This window comes from Panthera onca, chromosome C2 (assembly GCF_046562875.1).
Source record: "Panthera onca isolate mPanOnc1 chromosome C2, mPanOnc1 haplotype 2, whole genome shotgun sequence".
NCBI classification, from domain to species: domain Eukaryota; kingdom Metazoa; phylum Chordata; class Mammalia; order Carnivora; family Felidae; genus Panthera; species Panthera onca.
This window is the reverse complement of record NC_138347.1, coordinates 148,797,293-148,821,206: the sequence shown is the minus strand read 5'-3', so window position 1 is coordinate 148,821,206 and position 23,914 is coordinate 148,797,293. Positions and strand designations below refer to the sequence as shown.

Sequence of the window (23,914 nt, the reverse complement as noted above, 5' to 3'; positions counted from 1 at the left end):
ATCTTTTTAAAAATCTGAAAGTAACTAAACAGTAACCAACAGTAAAAACCCACTAGTTAATGTTGTAATGTTTGCCTCGTTTCCTAACGACAGATTTGAGTCAGATGGTATGACTATTAAAAAAAAAAGTTTTTGGGCGCCTGGGTGGCTCAGTTGGTTGAGCGGCCGACTCCGGCTCAGGTCATGATCTCGCGGTCTGTGAGTTCAAGCCCCGTGTCGGGCTCTGTGCTGACAGCTCAGAGCCTGGAGCCTGTTTCAGATTCTGTGTCTCCCTCTCTCTGACCCTTCCCCGTTCATGCTCTGTCTCTCTCTGTCTCAAGAATAAATAAACGTTAAAAAAAAAAAAGTTTTTACCTAGTCTTGTATTTAAACAACACACACGCACACGCGCGCACATGCAGCTGTTACTTCTGCAGGAGAACATTTCTATACTTGGACTGCCATGACACTAAGCAACACCCTGCCTCACATTAGTCAGGTAACCCAATCCCCACAGCACTCTCATCTTTCCTTTCTTGAAATGTGAGTCCCAAAATTCCTGGCTTCTGTTCAGCCGTCGTGAAAGGCTCTGCGGCCTAGGGTAAATGGCTTTCCCTTTGAGTCTAATGCTATTCCTTTGTAAAATGAGAGGACTGGACAGGATGGGCCTAGCGTGGTTCCACTAAGGGCCTGGTATTCCGTGACAGGCCTTGGTGGAACAAAATCACATCTAGAAATAAGTTGACGGTCCCAACAGAAGAACAAAATAAGGTCACGGGTTCAACCCACTCAAAATATCAATGTTTCACCCACCTGGAAAATACAGGCTACAAAAGGAATAAGAAAAGCCAGAATAGTTCCAATTTCCTCGTGGGCAACCTAAAACAAATGTAAGAAACAGGAGAAAAGGAATATTCCGATGAAAGGAAAAATGATGACATGAAGCTCTTCACACCTCATTGGGTCTGGTTTGGTTGATAATGCAAAATCCCTGACTGGGACAGAGCGCCCTGTTTCTATACCAGAACCGGGGTTGACACGCAACTGTTTCCAACAGCCTGGACACACCATGTGCCCTCCTGTCCCCGAGCATCTGTACGAAGCCCCCAGGCTGGAATGCCCCCCAACACTACTGCCTCTCAAAATCCACTCATTTGTCAGCACTAAGCTTTCCCTAATTCTGCATTCTTCAGGTACTGCCACCTCCTTAGTGATGTTACCACATTCTACTTTGTGCCCCATCTTAACTGTCTTGTCGGCCATGTAACTGTTCTAGTGCGTACAGACGCTTGGTAAGTATCTGGGCATGGATAATCATAAAAAATAAGAGTAGGAAACAGCACACATCAGCCAAAGACAGGATGCAGTAACAGGCGGTCACCACTCTCACAGGACAGGCCTGCTGCCACTCTCCACACAGGTCAGTCTACATTAGTCTCCTGAGAGCAACACCAGCCATGCTTCAGACTTTAGCTACCGCAGTGATGGTGTGGGCACGATGGCTCTATTTTTAAATGAGGTATCTATCTGTTTATGCCTACAGTGATTCTATGCTTTTTCAAAATTTTAAAAAATATTTTAAGAGCCCTGACATAGAAAGTTGCTTTGATTTAAGCAGCCTGGCAAATCAACTGCCTAATGATACAGTTCTCTGACAAAGACATAGGGAAGTGGCATCTTGCTTGATATAAATCAGACTAGGAGGCAACTTTTTAACAGGCAGAAACAGCCTGAACCTCAGAGGCTGAGAATCAGATTTGCTCTTGACGAGCAATCAGGACCCTGGGGTGACTCCTGGGGCCCCAAGGATGTCCCTGTAGCAAACTATTTCTCACCAATTCCCCCTGACAGGCCCCTTTGGCTTCTTGGGACAACAGACACAAAAGAGCAAGTTTTATATTTGTTCAATTTACTTAAAGAATAAACTTTAAAATAAAAATTGTATTTTAATTAAACAATTGTTAAAACCTTTGTACATAATAACCTTACAAATAAAGTGTCTCCCCCATCAGTTTCTGCCATCATAGGTCCTTCAATTTAAACTATAAAAACAAAGGTTACCTGTAGAGAATGTTCTGCGAGGTGAATCCCACGGATGAGGTTCAGAGCAGCACACATGATGTTGAGAATGAGCGAAAGGACACCCAGGGCTGTCACTGGCTCCATTCGGAAATTAGGAGCTTCACAATTAAAAAAAATAAGTGTCTAGTGAAAATAATTTCTATATGAAAGAAAAATAAACAAAGACATTAACTAGACCTCCACTAATGATAGGCTCATTATGTTAAACACAGAATAACAAACATATTAATTAAAAGCAGCTGCTGTTAGACGGCAAAAAGGCAAGAAATGGAGGACAGAATGGATCTGGGAATCTGAAGTGAGTTTCTTTCAGCACGAGGACTGTCTCTGAGTTAAGCACAGGTTTTCCAAGGCCTGATTTTCTTTCTACTTACAGCAGTGGTTCTCAGAGAGGGGCGATTAGCCCCTCAGTGGGCAACTGGCAATGCCTAGAGATATTTGGGGTTGTCAAAACTGCAAACAGGGTATTACTGGCATCTAGTGGGCCACGAATGTGTCTAAGCATCCTACAATGTACAAGACAGCCCCTCACAACAAAAAATTATCCAGTACAAAATGTCAGTATGGCTTAGGCTGAGAAAACCTGATGTAAAGCAATTTATGGCTTTATTTGTAAATTGATTGCCAAACTGACAGCATTTCTATCAACTCTGAGCTTCTAAACAAAGACAGTATTCAGGGACTCATGGGCTTCCGGGGCAAAGTGCAGCAAATGCAGTTTTTTAAATTCTAAAATAATTGGGAAGAGGAGGTAAAAACACTGATTATTTGAGCCACAATCTGTTTCTGGAACTCTAGACCAAATGATCATTCTCTCTTCAGAGATAACTACCAAGACCGATTCTGGTTCACACTATTAAATGGTGACACCCTGCCCCATTCTCTTAGTATGATCTTTTAAATCATCCCTTCTGGTCCTTACATTTCCCACATACACACACATGCGCACACACATGCACACACACAAATATCTAGCCACAACCCAAGGGATGCCTAGTGTTAGTGTGTTAGAGTTTCCACTGAGCTACCAAAGCTCCTGTTAGAACAGAACATGCTACCTGTAAAGATTCTAGCCTCAGGACAATAGGGTGGGTCAAACCACAGTAAAATGTCCTAGAAAGATAAGCAAGTTGATGTTTTCTGGATTTTACCCCTCTTGTCTAAGTGGTTGAAAAACAAAATACATTACAGAGTCACCCCATTTTTATATATGGCAAAAGAAGAAGCTTGCAGCTCAATTACCCAGTCTTCCTTCTACGAAAGTTAAGTTCATTCCTAGTATAAATTACATGTTACTGATTGGCATAAAAGCCAATCCAGGAATGTATTTGGTTTAAATTTAAATAGATTAAATCAAAACACAAAGTTAAGCCAAAAAGGTGAACATTAAGGAAAAAAAATTTTTTTTAATGTTTATTTTTGAGAGAGAGAGAGAGAGAGAGAGAGAGAGAGAGACAGAGCACGAGTGGGGTCAGGGCAGAGAGAGAGGGAGACATAGAATCTGAAGCAGGCTCTAGGCTCCGAACTGTCAGCACAGAGCCCTATACGGGGATTCAGATTCACAAACCGTGAGATCATGACCTGAGCTGTCGGACGCTTAACCGACTGAGCCACCTAGGTGCCCCCCAAAATGTGAACATTTTTAATACACCACTTTTAAAATTCAAGCAGTGAGTTTAGTATAAAAACTGTTAAAACAAAATAATTAGACTGTTATAGTGTAGACAACTCTATCTTTCAAAGAAGGATTCAGCTCTTAGACCATTACAGAATGGTTAGAAGATAAATTCTACTTTAATTAAAAATTGGTTTAATTGTGTGTGTAATCATAAACAAGGAATAAAAAAAAAATCATGCTTTGTTATGTGCTCTTAGACCATTACAGAATGGTTAGAAGATAAATTCTACTTTAATTAAAAATTAGTTTGTGTGTGTAATCATAAACAAGGAATAAAAGAAAAATCATGCTTTGTTATGTGCTCTTAAACCATTACAGAATGGTTAGAAGATAAACTCTACTTTAATTAAAAATTAGTTTGTGTGTGTAATCATAAACAAGGAATAAAAAAAAATCATGCTTTGTTACGTGCTAGGCGTTGAGTGGCTAGTGGTGTTAACGGCGGACTAAGCCACAGAGTGCCAGGGCACCCAGCTCGGAAATCCACAGGGCTCGCAGGGAAGCAAACTGAGAACATTCGAAGCCCTGGCTCTGGCCCTGCCCACCCTCATCCCCAAGGCCCTTCCCTCCCAGGTCAAGGAGGGCATGGTTTCTCAGTGGAGATTTGCAATGTTTTCACTAAGTGATAAGATGAGATAAGGATTCATTGTCAAAAGAAAAAAAAAGAGAGAGAAAGAGAACAGACAAATCTGTACACTTTAGTAAGTGACTTCCAGCAAAACCGAATGACTTCCCTTTACATTTAAATGGGTAGACTTCACCCTGGTTGAGAAAACAAGTCACTCTTCTGAATTTCATCAAGAGTTGAACCGCCCCCTCCCCAGAACGACGCACTATGGTGACAGTTTTTTTGTTAACAGTCACCTGGAAACAGGATCAGTCCATATTTTCCAGACACCCATCCCCTAAAAAACAACTCCCTGGTTTAAAAAAAAAAAAAAAAGCCAATTGCGTTTGAAATACCTAATGTCACCTCATCTTCACCAACATCAGAGAAGAGCAAACCACTTACCAGGCTCCAAGTGTATCTGTGTGTGACCGTTCATTATCCCATTCGCTATATCTGTGTCCTCCACAGTGAGAACCACTGGAGGCTGGAAGTCAAGCTCCTCCTGAATTTTTTCTAAGCTGCTCTCCATCTGAGCGGAACTTACACAGTTAAAATGCCACTTCACTTTCTGAATGATGCTATCTGCAAAAAGAGAGCAACCCAAGTTGAGCAGTTGCGTCAGAATGGATATTACAGAACAATATGTGCAAAATGAAGTTCACCTTTCTGAGCAAGCTAGTAAGTCAGCCAGATTCTGGGAGTGTCTGGATACACCTAAAGGTCAGATGTTCACTGGGTGTCATTACTGGTCTCATCAATCTCTTCAGTGCATAATACTTAAAATGCGATTGTCCACAGAGAAGGCAACAATGCTTCCCGGAACCTCAGTGATGAGGGAGTCAAGGGATAGGGGCTGGAGTCTTACTCAGCCACTGCTGATAGTACAATCCTGGGCCGTTCACAGAATGATGCAAAGCTTAACAAAAAGGGGAGACAGTTATTCTTGAATGAATTACCTCAAAAAAGGTGCGGGAGAAAAAACTTACAAATAAATGTGAATATTTGTGCAAACTAAAATCACATACTTGAAAGATATCGGTTTTAATTGCTTCGTTTGCCTTAGTATTAATCGATTACCAAGTTTTAATAAGCACTTGGAGTTTCGTACACGTTGGCAAAGCAAAATCACGCACAAGGCCGGTATCTAGTATCCACCGTTATATTCTACTCTCACTCAGTGATGAGCAAACACGAGGCCGGGGCAGGGTCTGCTGTCTGATCAAGCACACCACTTTAGAAGGAAGGCACATGCAGAGCAGCGGGGAGCAGAACACGGTCCACACTGCATATCAACCGCCACAGCTGTGGTCTGCCTGGGGCCAGCGTGCCCTCTTTGTAGGAAGAAGTGGGGTTGAGAGCAGCGGTGGACGAGGCCTCACAGGGAGAACCGGGGAGAACTCTGTCTACATCACAGGTCTGCCTGGCAGAGGCCTGCGTACCAGGGAGCTTGCCAGCACCTTTGGGTGACAACAAAATGCACCAGCCAGTGGACCACGTGAGGGAGTACGAGGGCTACGGCAGTACAGCCAGGAAGCACACGTGCCAACACGCCTGTGCACCTGACCCTTAGTACCGACTGCTGCCAGCCCCTCATTCAAGGGCATCACAGAGACAGCAGCTAGTTTACATACAGGCCACAGGATGCCCCCCCACTCCCACCTCTACTCCTGTTCCCCCAAGAGCTTAGAATGACTTGACTCACACCTGAGGAAAAGAGAGCATAGGCTACAGCTACCATGCTGTGCTCCAAAGCCTCCGAGCCTCTACGAGCCTCTCTGACAATGCCTAAGAGAAAACAATCCTCTTCCAGGGCAGTATTTCTCAGACCTTTGAATAAAGGGGCAGTTTTTCTTATTTCCAAATGGTTACAGACTGATTCTTTGATAAAATGCAATAAAAAATACCGCAGGAATGTCAAATCACCATATGAGTTTCTGGACACTTATTCTCACTTTCTGTACCTCCCTCATGATAGAACAAATTCCCATACCAGCCTTTGAGTAGCACTGCTCTAGAGCAGGGGTTAGCAAATTTTCTTAAGCTGCCAGGTAGCAAATATTTGAGGCTTCTAGGCCCCATATGGTCTCTGTCACATCTACTCAACTCTGCTGGGTAAGGTCAAAAGCAGCCACAGGCGACCCATGAAAAGAATGAACGTAGCTGGGTTCCACTGTATTTACAAGAAAAAAAGAGGCGGGGGAGCTGACCCCTGTCCCAGAGGGCTGTGGTTTTACCACTCCCCAACCTGCCTCAGGCTCTGAAGAGATGAAGAGCCAGCGTTAAACCTTGAAGCTCTCCAGGCCACTCCTTCACTGAAATCTCTTGGTACAAAACTGATCTCCAGTGACATGTTATAGCCCCTGCAGTGGTTTTCCCTGATGGTCAAAGCCAAATCTAAACCATTAATTCTACACATACGATGCCGTGAGAGAACAGTAAATAAGAAAGAGGGTTACAAACCAAATTCAAGAAAGGCGTATGGCCTGGAGGCTAGGCCAATACAGGTGGTGTCATAGGAAGCTGTGAATTCCCACCACACGGTCTCCAGGAAGCAGAAGGCCATGGCCGCTGGACACTGGCGGGAGCAGATAGCCATGCAAGCCACATCCCCCAACGAAGAGAAACTGAAACAAAAGGGCAGCATCTCCATTACCGGGGAACAGACCCCTGTATTCCCATCCCATATTCAGATACAACGATGCTTCCGCCCTGCTCTTCCTTGGCCTTGAACAGCCCTGGAGCTGTTTGCTGCATGCATACAGTCCCTTCAGCTGGACCTCCCTGGGACTCTCTTGTCCTTCCTCTAAAATAGAGAGCAGTTGGGGCACCTGGGTGGCTCAGTCGGTTGAGCATCCAACTTCGGCTCACGTCATGATCTCACGGTTTTTGAGTTCGAGCCCCGTGTCAGGCTCTGTGCTGACAGCTCAGAGCCTGCAGCCTGCTTCAGATTCTGTCCCCTTCTCTCTCTGTCCCTCCCCACTTGTGCTCTGTCTCTCAAAAATAAATAAATGTAAAAAAAAAAATTGAAATAGACAGCAGTTATTTGCCACTGACAGTGTGCAATCACTCTACTAATTTGTGCACGAAGGATGCATGCTTCATGAGGGAGAAGTAGCCTCAGACTTCTCTGCATCTACTGAGGAAAATATTTTTTTTCTTTAATCCACATCAATAGCTTTCTAATGTTAAATCATCCTGCCATCCTGAAATAAAGCCAAGAGGTTATGAGTTTGTACATATGCACATACACACAACTTACTAGATATAGTTTGCTAATGTTTTATTTAGGATTTTTGTGTCTATGCAAAGTAATATTGGCCTGTAATTTTCCTTTCCTGCACACTCTTTATCTGGTTGTGGTATTAGGGTGATTCTGGTTTCATAAAATAAATGCAGGGTTCTCTCCTTTTTCTACCACTTTTCAGAATGTCATGCTACCATTTGAAGTTCTGGGGACTCGAGTTCTCCTGTCTGTGGTGTCTACTGACTCACACTCATTGTAGAGTATCTTCTCTGCTGTTCTGTAACTTTTGGTGAGGGGACCAGTGTGGAGCTGTTTTCTTTTTTTTTTCCTTCTTTAAGAATCTCTCAAGCACTGAGTTGTGGCACACTTCTTCCAGAGTGGTTTTATGTGCAGCATTGGTGGTATAGTCCCTTCCAGAGTGGTTTTCCATTTGTTCTGGCCAGCTACTCCAGGAGTGTCATCAGTCTGGAACCAAAACTGAGAGCTGAACCTTGTTTAGGAATTCCTAGACCATGGAGAGTATAAACTCAAACTCCAATCCTACAGGAGGCACAGAAGCTGGGTTTCAATTTCTTAGATGAGATTTTGTGTTTCCTTCCCATTCAAAGCCAGGTAGAGATGAGCTACCCTGTACTGGTGGGTGGCTATTTCTCACCTATTTTCATTCCACCTGGGCTGTGTGTGGCCTCACAAGAATCCCTTCTTCATCCATGGGTCTTCTCACAACACCTCAAGCCCAAAGGCCTCTCCCTTAATGGGTACTGAAACTCAAGCCCTGAGTTTACCATGACTGACTTATTACCCAAGAGCCTCAATGTCAGCTCACACACTTACCACACCCTGATACTCTGTTCCCCATCATTTCTGGCACCTTGGGAATTCTTTATTTTAAGGTCAGCTACACATTTAAAATAATTTCTCATATACATTTACTCACATTTCAGAATGTTTCTGGAAAAGTTTTACAGTTATATTGTTCTATCATCTTCTCATAATTGCAAGTCTCTATATAAAAACTTTTGTCAATTAAAAAAAAAAGACAACCTGCTCCTTATACAAGGAATTTTCCAGAAGCCCCTATTTGTGGGCTGACTTGTATCTCCCAAAAAATAGGCCCAAGTCCTAACTCCCAGTACCCGTGAACATGACCTTATTTGGAAACAGTCTTTGCAGATACAATTAAGATGAAATGAGATCATAATGGATTAGGGTAGGCCTCCATCCAATGACGGGTGTGAAATTTGGTTTTAGAGACAGAGGGGAAGAAGGCCATGTAACCAAGAAGGCAGAGATTGGAGTAACTCTTCTAAAAGACATGGAATGACAAAGACTGCCAGCAACCACTAGAAGGTAGTAGAGAGGCATGGGAAGGAGTCTTCCTTAGAACCTCCAAGACAGCACTGCCCTGCAGACACCGCGATTCTAGACTTCTGGGCTCCAGAACTGTGGGAGAATAAATTTCTGTTGTTTTAATTTGTTATGGTAACCGTAGGAACATAACTCAACTCCTTAACTATAAAATAAGCTATAGTACTGCCCACCTGTACAAAAAAAAAAAACACACAAACTTCAGTTTCATCTGTGAAAATAATGGTGAATATTTAATTCAAAATACAAATGAGCAGAACGTTTTATATTCTAGTTTTCAAAAAATGACTGAAGCACCCATAATTTCATTTGATGTCAAAGATGTTTTCTTAACAGAGAAAGGTTTGAGGCGTAGCACCAAGATCCCATAAGGTGTTAGAGAATCAGAGCGTAATGAGGGAGGGACATGAAGGACAGTGGTTTTGGGCACCCAGAGAAAGGAGGCACAAATGCGGACAGAGGCAGCTCAGCTTTGGCTCCTGAGCCCCCAGAGCCCACACCACAGGGTAACGGCCACATGTGTTTGCTACCTGGCGCCCCCTTCAGGCAGGCCCCCTCTTGCCCAACGACACCAGCAAGCCCCAAGTCAAGCCTGGCCTTTTCCTTTTGTTTTTCGGATTCTGAGGCTGAATTCCCCTAAAAGGACCCTACCTTATCAGGTCAACTAAAAATTTAGTGTTCAAAGGGAGCAGGAGAAACCTGGCAAATGAGGGCCCAAATAATGGAAAACAATGATGTAAAATCTATGACAAGCCATCGTGATACTTCAAAACCTGCCAACCCCTGCGCCCTCCTGTAGAATGGCTTCGTGCATTTTAGTCCTAGAATAAGAAATGACAGAACACATGAGGAGCAGCCCTTGGGGCCCAGTTGCCCATACTCAAATCCGGGCCCTACCACTTACTAACAGGACAACCTCAGCTAAGTCACTTCACCTGTTTTCTCCTCTGTAAAACACGTATGATACTGTCACCCACCTCACAGGCCAATAAAGCACTTAGAACAATGCCTGACATATAGAAAGCAGTCAACAATACTAGCCATTCTTACTAGGATTATTGTAACCACTTGATTCCTACTTCCACTGGAGCATTTTCCCTACTGTATGATATTCAGTTAGGTATTTCTCTTGTTCCCTCCTTAGCCTTTAAGTTCCCTCAGAAAAGGGACCTACCTGTGCTCATTATTCACTCCCCTGCTCTGTTACATAATAAAAATTTTTTTAATTTAAATTTAAAAACCAAACAGGCGAAAAATTTAAAAAGTAAAAAACTAAAGGCAAGAATTAGAAGTCTTTTATTTTCTTGGCTTTCCTACTCTCATCCTTTTCCCTCTCTGACATTATACCCTAGACTTCTCCCCCTTCCTCAGCTTTTCCACCCCTCCATCTAATGCAGAATAAACTACCAAACTACAGACATGAAAACTGATTGAACCCAGGTCTCCCGACACTCAAGAGCAACCCCACCAACAGAAGGGCAAGAGTGGGAACAGCACACCCCCTTGATCCGATGGCTGTAAATGCACACAACCTCAGACTGCTGTCTGACGGCAGACCTACTCTTAACACACAGTGTGATCGGCCTCATGTTACCCCAACATATGGTTAAAAGTAAACCCAAGTTTGCGGATGTCATGGAAGAGTCAGCATGCTTGCTTACTGTATACTGAAGTCACGTCCTTCTGCAGAACCTCGACCTGGGTACTGGGTCAGTCGCAAGGCTAAAGTCTTGAGCCGTCTCCTGCATTCCAGAAAATCCTGGGTGTGGTAAAAGTCAGTGGAGGCCGAGAGGGGCAGTCCATCCCTCACCCTCACCACACAGGCAAAAAGGATCATAGACATGGTCTGCAGGGGAAGTCATGAGGACACCTGAGGAAAGCAAAGGCACCTTGTTACTGAAGGCAGATGATGGTAAGAGAGACACCCCTGCCCTTGAAACGTCCTTTCTGGCTGTTTCACCCTCACCCCACTGTAACTGCAAATGTTGCCTTTATTATTACTTCCCTGGCCTCTACTGCTAGGTCACGGCCTGTCTTCATCCCTTCATTTTCCTTCCTGTCTCTTCTTCACTTATAATCCTCCTTTCCCTTCTCTCTAATGAATCTCTCCCTTTCCAGAAGTCTACCAACTAGGATGAGGGAGAAAGGCATGGAGAAGCAAGGAAGCAGTGCCAGAAAGGCTCAGGAGCAGCAGCAATGACAGTGGGTAGTAGGACACAGGTAGCAAGACGGCCCCGAAGGGACAGGAAACACCAGACACTGAAGCAGCAGGGATGGGGCCCAGTGACCTATGCGTTTCAGGTCACCCAGGCAGGTAGGTGCTGAGCAGTTTTGTTGTCTTATCCTCACCTGCAGTAGAGGGATTCTGAGCATCCAACCAGAAGTTGGTGGCAAGGAGAACAGAAGGTAAAAATGGAACCGAGGGAGAATAGCATGTCCTCCTGAATTTCTCCAAGTGTTTGATCCCAAGCCAGTCTTCAAAATGATGACTGAGTCCCTACAGATGGCTAAAGGAAATCATTTAGCAAATTATACTACAGTAAGTTACTCAATATTTGGCCATGAAATGTGGGCACTATTAAGCAACAAAAGGAATCAGATCTTGAGCCCTCGTGGTGCCTTTGGCAAATCAGACCAAAACGCTTCTCAGGGTGAAAAGAGAGCCTGGCAGAGCCTGGCTGGGTTTTGGCCCCATCTGCGAACTCTGCAGGTGCTTGCACAGGCCATAACCTACACACGTAGGCCGTGGCAGCCCCACAACCAGGGGTCAGTGAGGTGGCGAACGCAGCTTTAATGGGTCTTTCCATGCACCCACACATCCCGTTTCACAGATTTTGTTCGTGAGGTCCTCTACTTGATAGGATGGGAATAGGTATACACATTGGTGGGCTTTTCTTTCAAAGAACTCCAAATACGTCACCTTATTTGGCCTCTCAACTCCTACGAGCAGTAGGAAAGGGGAACCCCCATGATGCACACTACTCTCTTCACCTCTGTGCCTCTACGGATTCTTTTCCTCTGTCTGTTCCTCCTCTGATCTCCCCATATCCAAATCCGCAGCCACCCTTTCCATGACCCCTTCCCAGGCTTGTCTGGCTGGAAGTCTTCCACCTCCTCCGAATTCTCAGAGACCCTATCTCCTTGTTCTCTATTTTACTAATTTTTCATTTCCATTACCTAAGTGTAGGTTCTAAGAATAAACACCCTATCTGGAATGCATAAATGAATAATTCTTCCCATTTTACCCATGAAGAGACTGCAGTGGTATAAAAACAAAAGAAAGCAAAAAGAAAACTTGGTCTACTAGCCAACAGATCCTACAAAGTCCATTTGTCCCATCTCCCCACACTTTCCATTCAAGAGTAAACATGTGAAAAGCCCCAGGAAAAATACCTCCACACACAAAATTGCTATGTTCCCAGCACCAGTGGCAGGCCCTGCCAACTGCCAGAAGGCCATGTGGGCCGCACCCCAGCTGCTTGGCCAACGCTGAGGCCTCTGGTACCAAAGAGGTCATCAGGGATTGGGTGTGTTGCGGCTAATCTCATGACCTCCTTATACTTTCGGGAATGCTTGAAATATTTAATTTAGAAATAATTTTTTTTAATGTTTATTTATTTTTCAGACAGAGACAGAGCATGAGCAGGGGAGGGGCAGAGAGAGAGGGAGACACAGAAGCCGAAGCAGGCTCCAGGCTCTGAGCTGTCAGCACAGAGCGCCACGTGGGGCTCGAATTCATGGACCACGAGATCATGACCTGAGCCGAAGTCGGACGCTTAACCGACTGAGCCACCCAGGCGCCCCTAGAAACAAAATTTTAAAGACTTACAGGCACAAAGCCCTGATAGAGACAGGGGAAGACTATAAGATCAACTTGAGACTAGGCCTTAGGAGCAAAACAAGAACGACAACTTGCTTGCTACCTTAAGAACAGTGTTATTTCAGTGCATGCAAGTTGTAACTATTCTGCAAGGCACGTAGAGGAGTGTTTAAGAATAGTTGTAATTAAGGGGTGTCCGGGTGGCTCAGTAAATTCAGCGTCCAACTCTCGATTTTGGCTCAGGTCATGATCTCATGGTTGGGAGATCAAGCCCCCAAGAAGGGCTCTGAGATGGGCTCTGTGCTGGGCACGGAGCCTCCTTAAGATTCTCTCATCCTCTCCTTCTGCCCCCTCCCCTGCTGGTGTGCACTCACGCACACACACTCTCTCTCTTTAAAGAAAAAAAAAAGAATACTTGCAATGAAGATGTTTCTAAAAACACTACTAGATAAGAAAGAACAATATAAAGACACTGAGCCCCACCCCCCCACCCCGCCCACACCACGCCTAAAAAAGAGAGAACTCGAGAAAGACAATGAATTAATGAGATACCAAGATACCAAGAGAGTCAGAGACCGGACAGAAATGCCCCAAGGCAAAATAAGAAAGACACTGCTTAGGGGGCTGAGTAAATTCTCTGCTCTTTAAAGGAAAAGCAATATACATGTATTCCAACTGTCAACCCCCAAATAGCCTCTCTAGTGCTGTTTTTATAGAGCATCTGCCATGTGCCAGGTATTGTGTTAAACCAATGAAAGGAAAACAGTGAACTTTTACAAGTGATAGTAATCTAAGAACAAGTTCTACCACTCTCTAAAGGACACAACTGTCCCTTTAGATTCTCTGCTTGACCCACTTGATCCTTGGGGTGACCAAACAATAGCATTCAAAATAAATAAAACTGTTGGTCAGTTCTCCCAAGTTACTAGTACCGGAAACTAGTGAAATCCGCATACATTTAAGATATTTAAAATTTTTTCTGATGCTTAAATGAAGGGGATACTGGGATATTAAGTGTTACTTGTGTTTGTGTATACATATGAGTGTGTAAACATACAGGACAACAGCTGCCTGAGAGGTGGAGGGATTTTACACACTGCTGTGTTAGAGTCTAAGAGCAGAGACAACATTGTTTTTCCCTTTTTGAAAATGTACTTTGCATTCTAAAAAATGAAAAAAAAGATTAGTACAAATAGGGAGAGACTCATCTTTGTGTCCTCACAGCGCTTGGTAAGAGCTTTGCATACTGTAGGGAGCTGATGTTTGCAAATTCAGATTATGAACTATGATGAGACGATCTGTACTTTCATAAGAGATCTGACCACTGCTCAAAAAAGAATGAACTGGGGGCTTTTGCTTCTGAAAAGGTAGAGTTGAAGGGCTTTTTCCTACTCCCACTAATAGTGGTATAAAAAATATGGACACTATATACAACATAAACATAAATAAACATCTGAAAGGTGGGGACAGGAAAGCAGACTGGCTAGGGACTTTGGAACCTGAGGAATGGCACAGTTATGAGTTTGCTCAATTTTCTTTTTGCCTCAGATATCCTAGTCTTGGTGCTGGAGAAACCGGCAACCCAGAAATGCCAATGAATGCAGGCAGGAAAAAAAAAAAAAAAAAAAAAAAAAGCCCAACAATGAAAAAGAGCCTGGTCTCTCCAGCCAAAGAACCAGGAAAGGTGCGTGCAGCCTAGCAAAACAGTCAAGGTTTAGACAAAAACATTCTACTCCAGTCAACCACCACAGAAAAACTGCAGCCATCATATACCCACAACAAAGGCTGAAACAAGAGCCCAGACTTCTATTTTTGCTTGGCAGTAGTGAGGTGTCCCCACGAACTCTCCACACTGCTGGAGTGTCAGAGATCAGGTAGGGAGCTACAGGCAACAAAGAGGCAGCCTCTCCCATTGTATCATTAAGGAAACAGAAATCCCCTTCTCTGCAGGGACCCAAAAGAGGCCCAGTGGGGAAACCTGAACTTTTACTCCCACCTGGAAGTAATGAGCTAGTACCTCCACCACCCCTGCTAACACAGTGTCAACAAAGGCCAACTAAAACAGATCTAAATAAGACCCAGAGTCTCGTAATACCCCAAATGTCCAGGTTTTAATAAAAAAAAAAAACCCACTGGTCATACTAAGAACCAGGAAAATCTGAAATTGAATAAGAAGAGACCATCAACTGATGCCAACATCAAGACGATAAACTTTAAAGTAACCATCATAGGGGTGCCTGGGTGGCTCAGTCAGTTAAGTGTCCGACTTTGGCTCAGGTCATGAATTCAGGGTTCGTGAGTTCAAGCCCCACATCAGGCTCTGTACTGACAGTTCAGAGCCTGGAACCTGCCTCGGATTCTGTGTCTCCCTCTCTCTCTGCCCCTTCCCCACTCAGGCTCTGTCTCTCTCTGTCTCAAAAATAAACATTAAAAAAATTTTTTTTTAATTTTTAATAAAAAAATAAAATAAACCATCATAAAATGCTTCAATGAGCAATATAAACACACTTGAAACAAATGAAGAATTAAAAGTCTCAGCAAAGTAATAGAAGGTATAAAAAACCAAAGGGAAGTTTTAGAATGTAAAAAAATACAGTAACTGAAGTAAAAAACTCAATAGATGAGCTCAACAGCAAAATGGAGGGGACAGAAGAAGGAATTGAATCAGTAAACATGAAGACAGAACATAAAAATTACTTAATTTAAACAATCTGAGAGAAGTTAGATTGAAAAATATTATACAGAGCCTCAGGGACTGTGGGATTATAACAAATTATCTAACACACCTGTCACTGGAGTCCTAAGGAGAGGAGAAAGAGGGTAGGAGTGAAAAAGTATTCAAAGAAATGTCTGAAAACTTCCCAAATTTGGCAAAAGACATAAGGCAACAGATTCAAAAAGAACAAATCCCAGGGGCACCTGGGTGGCTCAGTTGGTTGAGCGTCTGACTTTGGCTCAGGTCATGATCTCACTCCTCATGGGTTCGAGCCCCGCGTCAGGCTCTGTGCTGACAGCTCAGAGTCTGGAGCCTGCTCTGGATTCTGTGCCTTTCTCTGACCCTCCCCTACGTGTGCTTTGTCTCTCTCTCAAAAAATAAATAAAAACATTAAAAAATGTATTTTAAAAAAAGAATAAACCCCAGAAAGGATAAACCTAAGGAAATCCATGCCAACAAAAGTAACAGTCAAACTTAAGAAAACTAAAGACAGAAAAAATCTTGAAAGCAGCAGAAAATAATACAGAGGGGGGAAAACAATTCAAACGACAGCAAATTTCTCACAGAAACATGGAGGCCAAAAGGAAGCACGCTTTTGAAGTGCTAAGAGAAAAGAACTGCCAACCCAGAATTCTGTATTTTCAGCAAAAATATCCTTCAAAAAGGAAAGGAAAATTAAAACATATTTAGATGAAGAAGACTAAAAGAATTTGTTGTCAGCACACTTGCTCTAAGAGAATGGCTAAAGGAAGTTCTCTAAACAAAAAGGAAATGATAAAACAAGGAAACTTGGGAAACAAAAACAAACTCAAAGAGAATAAAAACATGGGAAAACACAATAGACTATACTTCTCACGAGTTTTGTAAGTTATGTTGGATGACTGAAGTTACTAGAACATTTCTGACACTCTCAATGTATTTAGAGGAAATATTTAAGACAATTAGTAATGGCGGGTACAGAGATGTAAAGGCAGGAAAAGTTTCAATGCTTCACTTGAAATGGTAAAATCCTGTCTCCAGGAAACTGATAAATCATAAATATGCACAAACATAGATGCACATACATGCATATATAAGTATGCATATGTACACAGGTGTATACTAGAGCAACCGCTGAAAAAGCTATACAAAGAGATACATTCAAAAACACCATATGTAAATACAAATGGACTTCTAAAAGATGTCTGAATTATTCACAGGAATGCAGGAAAAAAGAAAACAGAATTTTAGTGCTCACTTTGGCAGCACATATACTAAAAATTAGAACGATACAGAGAAGATTAGTGTAGCCACTGTGCATGGATGTCACAAATTGGTGAAGCGTTCCATATTTAAAAAAATAAAGAAAGAAAGAAGAAAGAAAACAGAATAAACAGAAAACAAAAAGTAAAACACCATATTAAGCCCTAACATATCAATGATTACAGTAAATGTAAACGGTCAAAATACATAATTAAAGACAGAAATTGATAAAGTGGATAAAACACATGACCCAATTATTTACTTTCTACAAGAAATTCACACCAAATATAACAATATAGGTATAGGGGCGCCTGGGTGGCTCAGTCAGTTAAGCGGCTGACTTCAGCTCAGGTCATGCATGATCTCTTGGTCCGTGAGTTCGAGCCCTGTGTCGGGCTCTGTGCTGACAGCTCAGAGCCTGGAGCCTGTTTCAGATTCTGTGTCTCCCTCTCTCTGACCCTCCCCTGTTCATGCTCTGTCTCTCCCTGTCTCAAAAATAAATAAAACGTTAAAAAAAATTAAAAAACAAACAATTATAGGTATATTGAAAGTAAATGAATAAATATACCATGCAAACATTAATCAAAAAAAAGAGTAAGTTATATTAATATCATAAGCAGACTTCAAAGCAAAGAAAATTTCCAAAGACGGAGAAAAACATTACATAATGATTAAAGAATACATCTACCAAGAAGACATAAAACTAAATGTATATGCACTAAATAATAGGGGTGTAAAATAGGTGAAGCAAAACTGATAAAGTGAAAGGAGAAATAGACAAATCCACAAAATTACAGTTGAAAACTTCAACATCACTCTTAACAATTGATGGAAAACCGGCAAAGATATAGGAGATCTTAACATCACTATCTACAAAAGTAGGTAATCAACATTTATAGAACACTCCATCCAACAACAGAGTTCCTTTCAAGCACTGACAGAACATACAGCAAGATAGACGTGGGTCATAAAACAAACCTCAACAAATTTTAAAAATGCACACAGAGTGTGTTCTGGGACCACAATGTAATCAAAATAGAAATTAATCAAAGAGAGGCACTAAAAACCTCCAAACACTTAAAAATTAAACAACACACTTAAATAATCAATGAGTCAAAAAGGAAGTCTCAAAGGAAATTTAAAAATACACTGAACTGAATAAAAAGGAAAACCTATCAAAATTTGTGAGACACAGCTAAAGTAGTGCTAAGAGGGAAATTTACTGCACCAAATGCTATCATTAAAAAAGAGGAAAAGTCTCAAAATAATAACTTAAGCTCACATGTCAAGAAACTAGAAAAAGAAGAGCAAAAAACAAATACAAACTGAAAACAAACAATCAAAAAACCCAAAGCAGACAGGAGGAAGGAAATAATAGAAATCAATGAAACTAGGAACAGAAAAGTAATAGAGGAAATCAATGAGATAAAATTTTAGTCCTTTCAAAAGATCAACAACATTGACAAATCTCTACCAAAACAACAAAGAAAAAACTAGACAAGAGACATATTACTAATATCAAGAATCAGATAGGAAATATCACTATAGACACTATGGACATCAAAAAAATAAACAATGGAATACTATAAACAACTCTACACCCATAAATGTGACAATGTAGGTAAAATGGTCAATTCCTCAAAAAACACTACCACAATTCAACCCAATATGAAACATGTAATTTAAACAATCTTATAACTAAATTTCCTATTAAGAAATTTTCATTTGTAATTTTAAAACTCTGAAATCTCCAAGTCCAGATGGTTTCACTGGAGGATACTACCAAACATGTAAAAAGGAATTAACACCAATTACACACAATCTCTTTCAAAAAATAAAAGAGGAGGAAAAAAAAAAAAAAAAAAAAAAAAAAAAAGAGGAGGAAATAATTCCAAATTCATTTTATGAAACTAATATTACCCTGATATTAAACCCAGAAAACTGTAGACCAATAATACTCATGAATTTATATGTGAAAATCCTTAACAAAATATTAGTAACTAGAAATCAGCAATATAATAAAAAGAATTAGACATCATAACCAAATGAGATTTATTCCAGGATGCAAGGCTGGCTTAACATAGTAAAATCAACCACTATAATCCATGATATTAAAAGGCCAAAAAAAATGATATCAATTAATGCAGAAAAGGTGTCTGACAAAATTCAACCGTGCTTCATGATAAAAATTTCAGCAAAATAGGACCAGAGGTGAACTTCGTCAATTAGAGGAAGAGCATCTACAAAAAGCCTACAGTTAACATCATACTTAATGGTTAAAGACTGAATGCTTTCTCTCTAAAATCAGGAACAAGGATGTCTCCTCTCACAACTATTTTTCAACATATTACTGGAAGTTCTACTCAGTGCAACAAGGCAAGAAACAGAAATAAAAGGTATAAAGATAGGAAAGGAAGAAACGAAACTACTCCTATTTGCAGATGACAAAATCATCTACATGAAAAATCCTGAGGAGCCCACCAAAAAAACCTTCTAGAACTATTGAGTTCAACAAGGTTGCAAGACATAATATCAACATACAAAAATCAATGTACTTCTATAAACTAGCAAGAACACATAGAAACCGAAATTAAAAATAAAATACCATTTACAATCACACCAAAAAAAAGATCCCAATAAAGCTATAATTTTTAAAATAAAATACTTATAAATCTAACAATACATGTACAGACTTCTATGCTGAAAACTACAAAACACTGCTGAAAGAAGTCAAAAAAGTTTTAAATGAGAAAATACATCATGTTCACAGATTGGATAACTCAACATAGTAAAGATGTTAATTCTCCATCACACTGACATAAGGGTATCATGTAATTCCTATAAAAATATCAGAATGACAGTTTGTAAAGATAGAGTATTCTAAAATTTATATGGGAAGGCAAAGAAACTAAGATAGCTAAAACAACTTTGAAAAGGAATAAAGTGGAAGGAACCATGCCATTCCATTTCAAGACTTATTATATAGCTACGGTAGTCAAGATTGTGTGGTATTGGCAGAGGAACAGACACACAGATCAATAGAACAGAAGAGAGAACAAAGAAATAGATCTACAGTAGTACAGCTAAATTATTTTCAACAATGGTGCAAAGCAATTCAATGGAGGGAGGACAATTTTTTCAATATTTGGTGCCAAAGCAATGGATAGCTATAGAAAAAAAAATTATTGACCCAAACCTCACACCTTACATAAAAGTCAATTCAAAATGGATCATAAATGTAAATCTAAGAAGTAAAACTATAAAAATGGAAGAAAATGTAAGAGAAGATCTTCAGGACTTGGGGATGAGTTCTTAGACATGACACCAAAAGCATAATCCACAAAAATCAGTAAATTGGATTTCATCAAATTAGAAACATTCGATCTGCAAAAGCTCACGTGAAAAGGAGAAAGAACATGGACAATCCAGCGACTGGAAGAAAATATCTGTAGGCCACATATCTGACAAGGGTCTCTGTATATCTAGAATTTATAAAGAATTCTCAAAACTCAACAGTAAAAAAAAATCCAGTTAGAAAATGGGCAAAGTACATGAACAGACATTTCACCAAAAAGAATATACAGATGGCAAATAAGCACATGAAAAGATGTTCAGCATCACTAACAAGTCAGGGATAGTAACTTAAGATCACAATAAGATAATGCTCTATACCTGTGAAAACACCTAAGATTTTTTTTTAAAGTGAATGCTGTCAAGGCACACAGAGGAAGTGGATCTCTCATACGTCACAGGTAAGACTATAAAATGGTAGAGTCGCTCTGGAAAATAGTTTGGCAGTGTCCTTTACTTTTATTTATTTATTTTTTTGGCAGTGTCTTAAAATTAAACATGCAAGGGCGCCTGGGTGGCTCAGTCGGTTAAGCATCTGATTCCTGATTTCAGCTCAGGTCATCATCTCAAGGTTTTGAGATTGAGCCCCATGTCAAGTTCTGCGCTGACAGCATAGAGCCTGCTTGGGATTCTCTCTCTCCCCTCTCTCTCTCTCTGCCTCTCCCCTTGCTTGTGCTTCTCTCCCTCTCTCTCTCTCAAAATAAATAAACTTTAAAAAACAAAACTAAACATGAAATTAACATATGATCTATCAATCACACTCCTGGGCATTTATCCCAGAGAAATGAAAATTTACATCCACACAAAACCCTGTGTACAATTGTTCATAACAGCTTTATCTGTAATGGCCAAGAACTGGAATCAACCAAAAATTCTACAAATACTGAATGGTTAAATAAAACATTAGATTCATACCACAGAATACTACTTAGCAGTAATAAGAAATGAACTACTGAAATTCAGAACAATTTGGATGGATCTCAAGAGCACTGTGTTGAGTGAAAAAAAAAAAAAAAAACAAACCTCAAAAGGTCACATACCATAGAAATCCTTTCTTTTTTTTTTTTTTTTTTTTTAACGTTTATTTATTTTTGAGACAGAGAGAGACAGAGCATGAACGAGGGAGGGTCAGAGAGAGGGAGACACAGAATCTGAAACAGGCTCCAGGCTCTGAGCTGTCAGCACAGAGCCCGATGTGGGGCTCGAACCCATGGACCGCGAGATCGTGACCTGAGCCGAAGTCAGACACTTAACCAACTGAGCCACCCAGGCGCCCCCCGTAGGAATCCTTTCATGTAACATTCCCAAAATGACAAAATTACAGAGATGGAGAAATGACTAGTAGTTGCTAAGGGTTAGAGATGGTGGGGAGGAGGGGAATGGTTGTGATTATTATAAGGGAGAGCAAAAGATCTTTGTGGTGATGGAATAATTTTGTATTTTGCGACGGTGGTGATAGGAATCTACATTAAGTGCTAAAATGGGCATGAAGCTATACATACTTTAAATCAATGCTGATTTCCTGGATTTGATATTGTACTATACCTAAGTGAGATGTAACCAATGGGGGGGAAAGTAGGGTAAAGGGCATATGGGACCACTCTGTACTATCTTTGCAATTTCCTAAAACTGGAATTATTTTTTTTTTTTTTTATGTTTTTATTTTTTTATTGTTTTAATTTTTTTTTTATGTTTTATTTATTTTTGAGACAGAGAGAGACAGAGCATGAAAGGGGGAGGGGCAGAGAGAGAGGGAGACACAGAATCGGAAGCAGGCTCCAGGCTCTGAGCCATCAGCCCAGAGCCCGACGCGGGGCTCGAACTCGCGGACCACGAGATCGTGACCTGAGCCGAAGTCGGATGTTGAACCGACTGAGCCACCCAGGCGCCCCTGGAATTATTTTTAAATAAACTTTGAAGAATAAAGTATTAACTTCAGATCTTTATATCACTTACTTAAATTATGCTCCCACTTGCTTTTTATGTGTAAGCATCATTTTTAAATATCTCTATAAGTAGGGGCTCTGGATGGCTCAGTCAGTTAAGCGCCTGACTTCCACGCAGGTCATGCTCTCGTGGTTTGTGGGTTTGAGCCCTGTCTCGGGATCTGCACTGACAGCGTGGAGCCTGCTTGGGATTCTCTCTCTGTCCCTTCTCCACTCATGCTTTCTCTTTCTCTCAAAATAAATAAACTTTAAAAATAAAATAAAATAAAATAAGCATCTCTATAAGTAGATCAATAATCTTTTCTGCTAATTAACTGTAGTTTCAATGATTGCTGCTTGAATGTTGAAAAACATGTTTTATAGTGAGCAGCTCCATAACTACATGACATTTCCAAACTAGAAGGTATTCTAATCTCAGAATTAATTAAAATAAAAGCTATCTGCATTTAACTAGTATTCAGTTCAAAAAACAAGAGGTAGTGGGACGCCTGGGTGGCTCAGTTAATTATCTGCCTTCAGCTCAGGTCATGATCTTGTGATTCGTGGGTTCCAGCCCTGTGTCGGGCTCTGTACTGACAGCTCGGAGCCTGGAGCCTGCTTCAGATTCTGTCTCCCTCTCTCTCTGCCTCTCCCCCACTCACAATCTATCTGTCTGTCTGTCTCTCTCAAAAAAAAATAAACATTAAAAAAAATTTTTTTTTTTTACATTTTATTTATTTTTGAGAAACAGAGTGAGACAAAGCATGAGCCGGGGAGGGGCAGAGAGAGAAGGAGACACAGAATCCGAAGCAGGCTCCAGGCTCTGAGCAAGCGGTCATCACAGAGCCTGATGCGGGGCTCGAACCCACAAACCGCGAGATCGTGACCTGAGCTGAAGCCGGACGCTCAACCGACTGAGCCACCCAGGTGCCCCTAAAAAAATATTTTTTAATAAATAAAAATAAGAAACAAGAAGTAATGGTATAAATCTGAAAAATCATGCCACAATAATAAAAAAAAAATGTATTATCGATTATACAAAGACAAAAGCACCCTCAGAGTACTCGCACAAAGACAATAGTCTCTTCCAGGTCTTCCCGGCTCCCTCTACAAGCCAGTAGACTGGCTTCCTAACCTAACACCATGCCTGGCACACATGAGAAGCCTTCAGTAAAAACTGTTAAGCAAACGAATGAATGACCTAACAGCTGCCTTATTTTTGCCCACTGAAACAAGAAATGTGGGTTTTCAGATCTTGTCATATCCTAATCTGTATTTTGAACACTTTTCCACAATAAATTTCTACTTGGAGAGAAAAAGACATTTATACAGATGGAATTTTTCTGAAGTAGAAACTGAATTAGTAATCAAATATACATACCCAAGTCACTGCTACCACGCTTTATAAAAATTACATTTTAATCTGCCTCCCCCATTTCCTAAATCCTCTTCTCAGCATCTATTTATAAACTGCTCGTGTCATAGATTATCCCTATTCTACCAGCAAAGACTTTGTCCTTAGCTGGAGGCCACCCTTGCTTGTTCCCATTGGTTTTTTTTTTTTCCTCACCCTTAGCCCACCCCCAAATCCCTACCACATATGCTCCTCCCCCTCCTCCTCCAAAAAAGAGGGAAAGAAAAAGCATGAGAGAAAAACAGCATTAAACGACCAGACCAGGACCAAGCCTTGCAAAACGGTAATGCAAACAAACAACGAATTTCATTGGGCACACAAATACTCAAACACAAGTCTTCACCATGAGGCATATTACCCACTCCTCAAATACACAATACAGAAAACAAAACTGGGTTAGTCACCCTTATTGAATTCATCTTCAACTTGAGAACCGGTAACCTAATGTGTAGATCACTCAGGATCCTCTGTTCCATGTTTCTTGG

The 23,914-nt window shown here is 41.0% G+C and overlaps 1 protein-coding gene and 1 non-coding gene across 6 annotated transcripts in view; one reads left to right on the top strand and one right to left on the bottom strand.

Annotated features, from left to right (window-relative positions):
• Nucleotides 1-23,914, bottom strand: part of SEC22C (SEC22 homolog C, vesicle trafficking protein) — a 32,330-nt gene that overhangs the window by 6,563 nt on the left and 1,853 nt on the right. For 4 of the 5 annotated variants that reach the window (XM_060638411.3, XM_060638410.3, XM_078432436.2 and 1 more), the window contains 5 exons: nucleotides 10,623-10,831; nucleotides 6,810-6,973; nucleotides 4,752-4,931; nucleotides 2,041-2,159; nucleotides 793-858 (listed from right to left, as the gene is read on the bottom strand). In XM_060638411.3, coding sequence (XP_060494394.1) covers nucleotides 793-858; nucleotides 2,041-2,159; nucleotides 4,752-4,931; nucleotides 6,810-6,973; nucleotides 10,623-10,804 — 711 coding nt within the window. In that variant the 5' untranslated portion in view covers nucleotides 10,805-10,831. Of the gene's footprint in view, nucleotides 1-792; nucleotides 859-2,040; nucleotides 2,160-4,751; nucleotides 4,932-6,809; nucleotides 6,974-10,622; nucleotides 10,832-11,310; nucleotides 12,501-23,914 lie in introns of those variants that run through there. The other variant, XM_078432435.2, reaches the window with a different exon arrangement.
• LOC132684434 (U6 spliceosomal RNA) lies at nucleotides 16,727-16,832 on the top strand. The gene has a single exon (XR_009612656.1). It is a non-coding gene; the product is annotated as a U6 spliceosomal RNA (small nuclear RNA).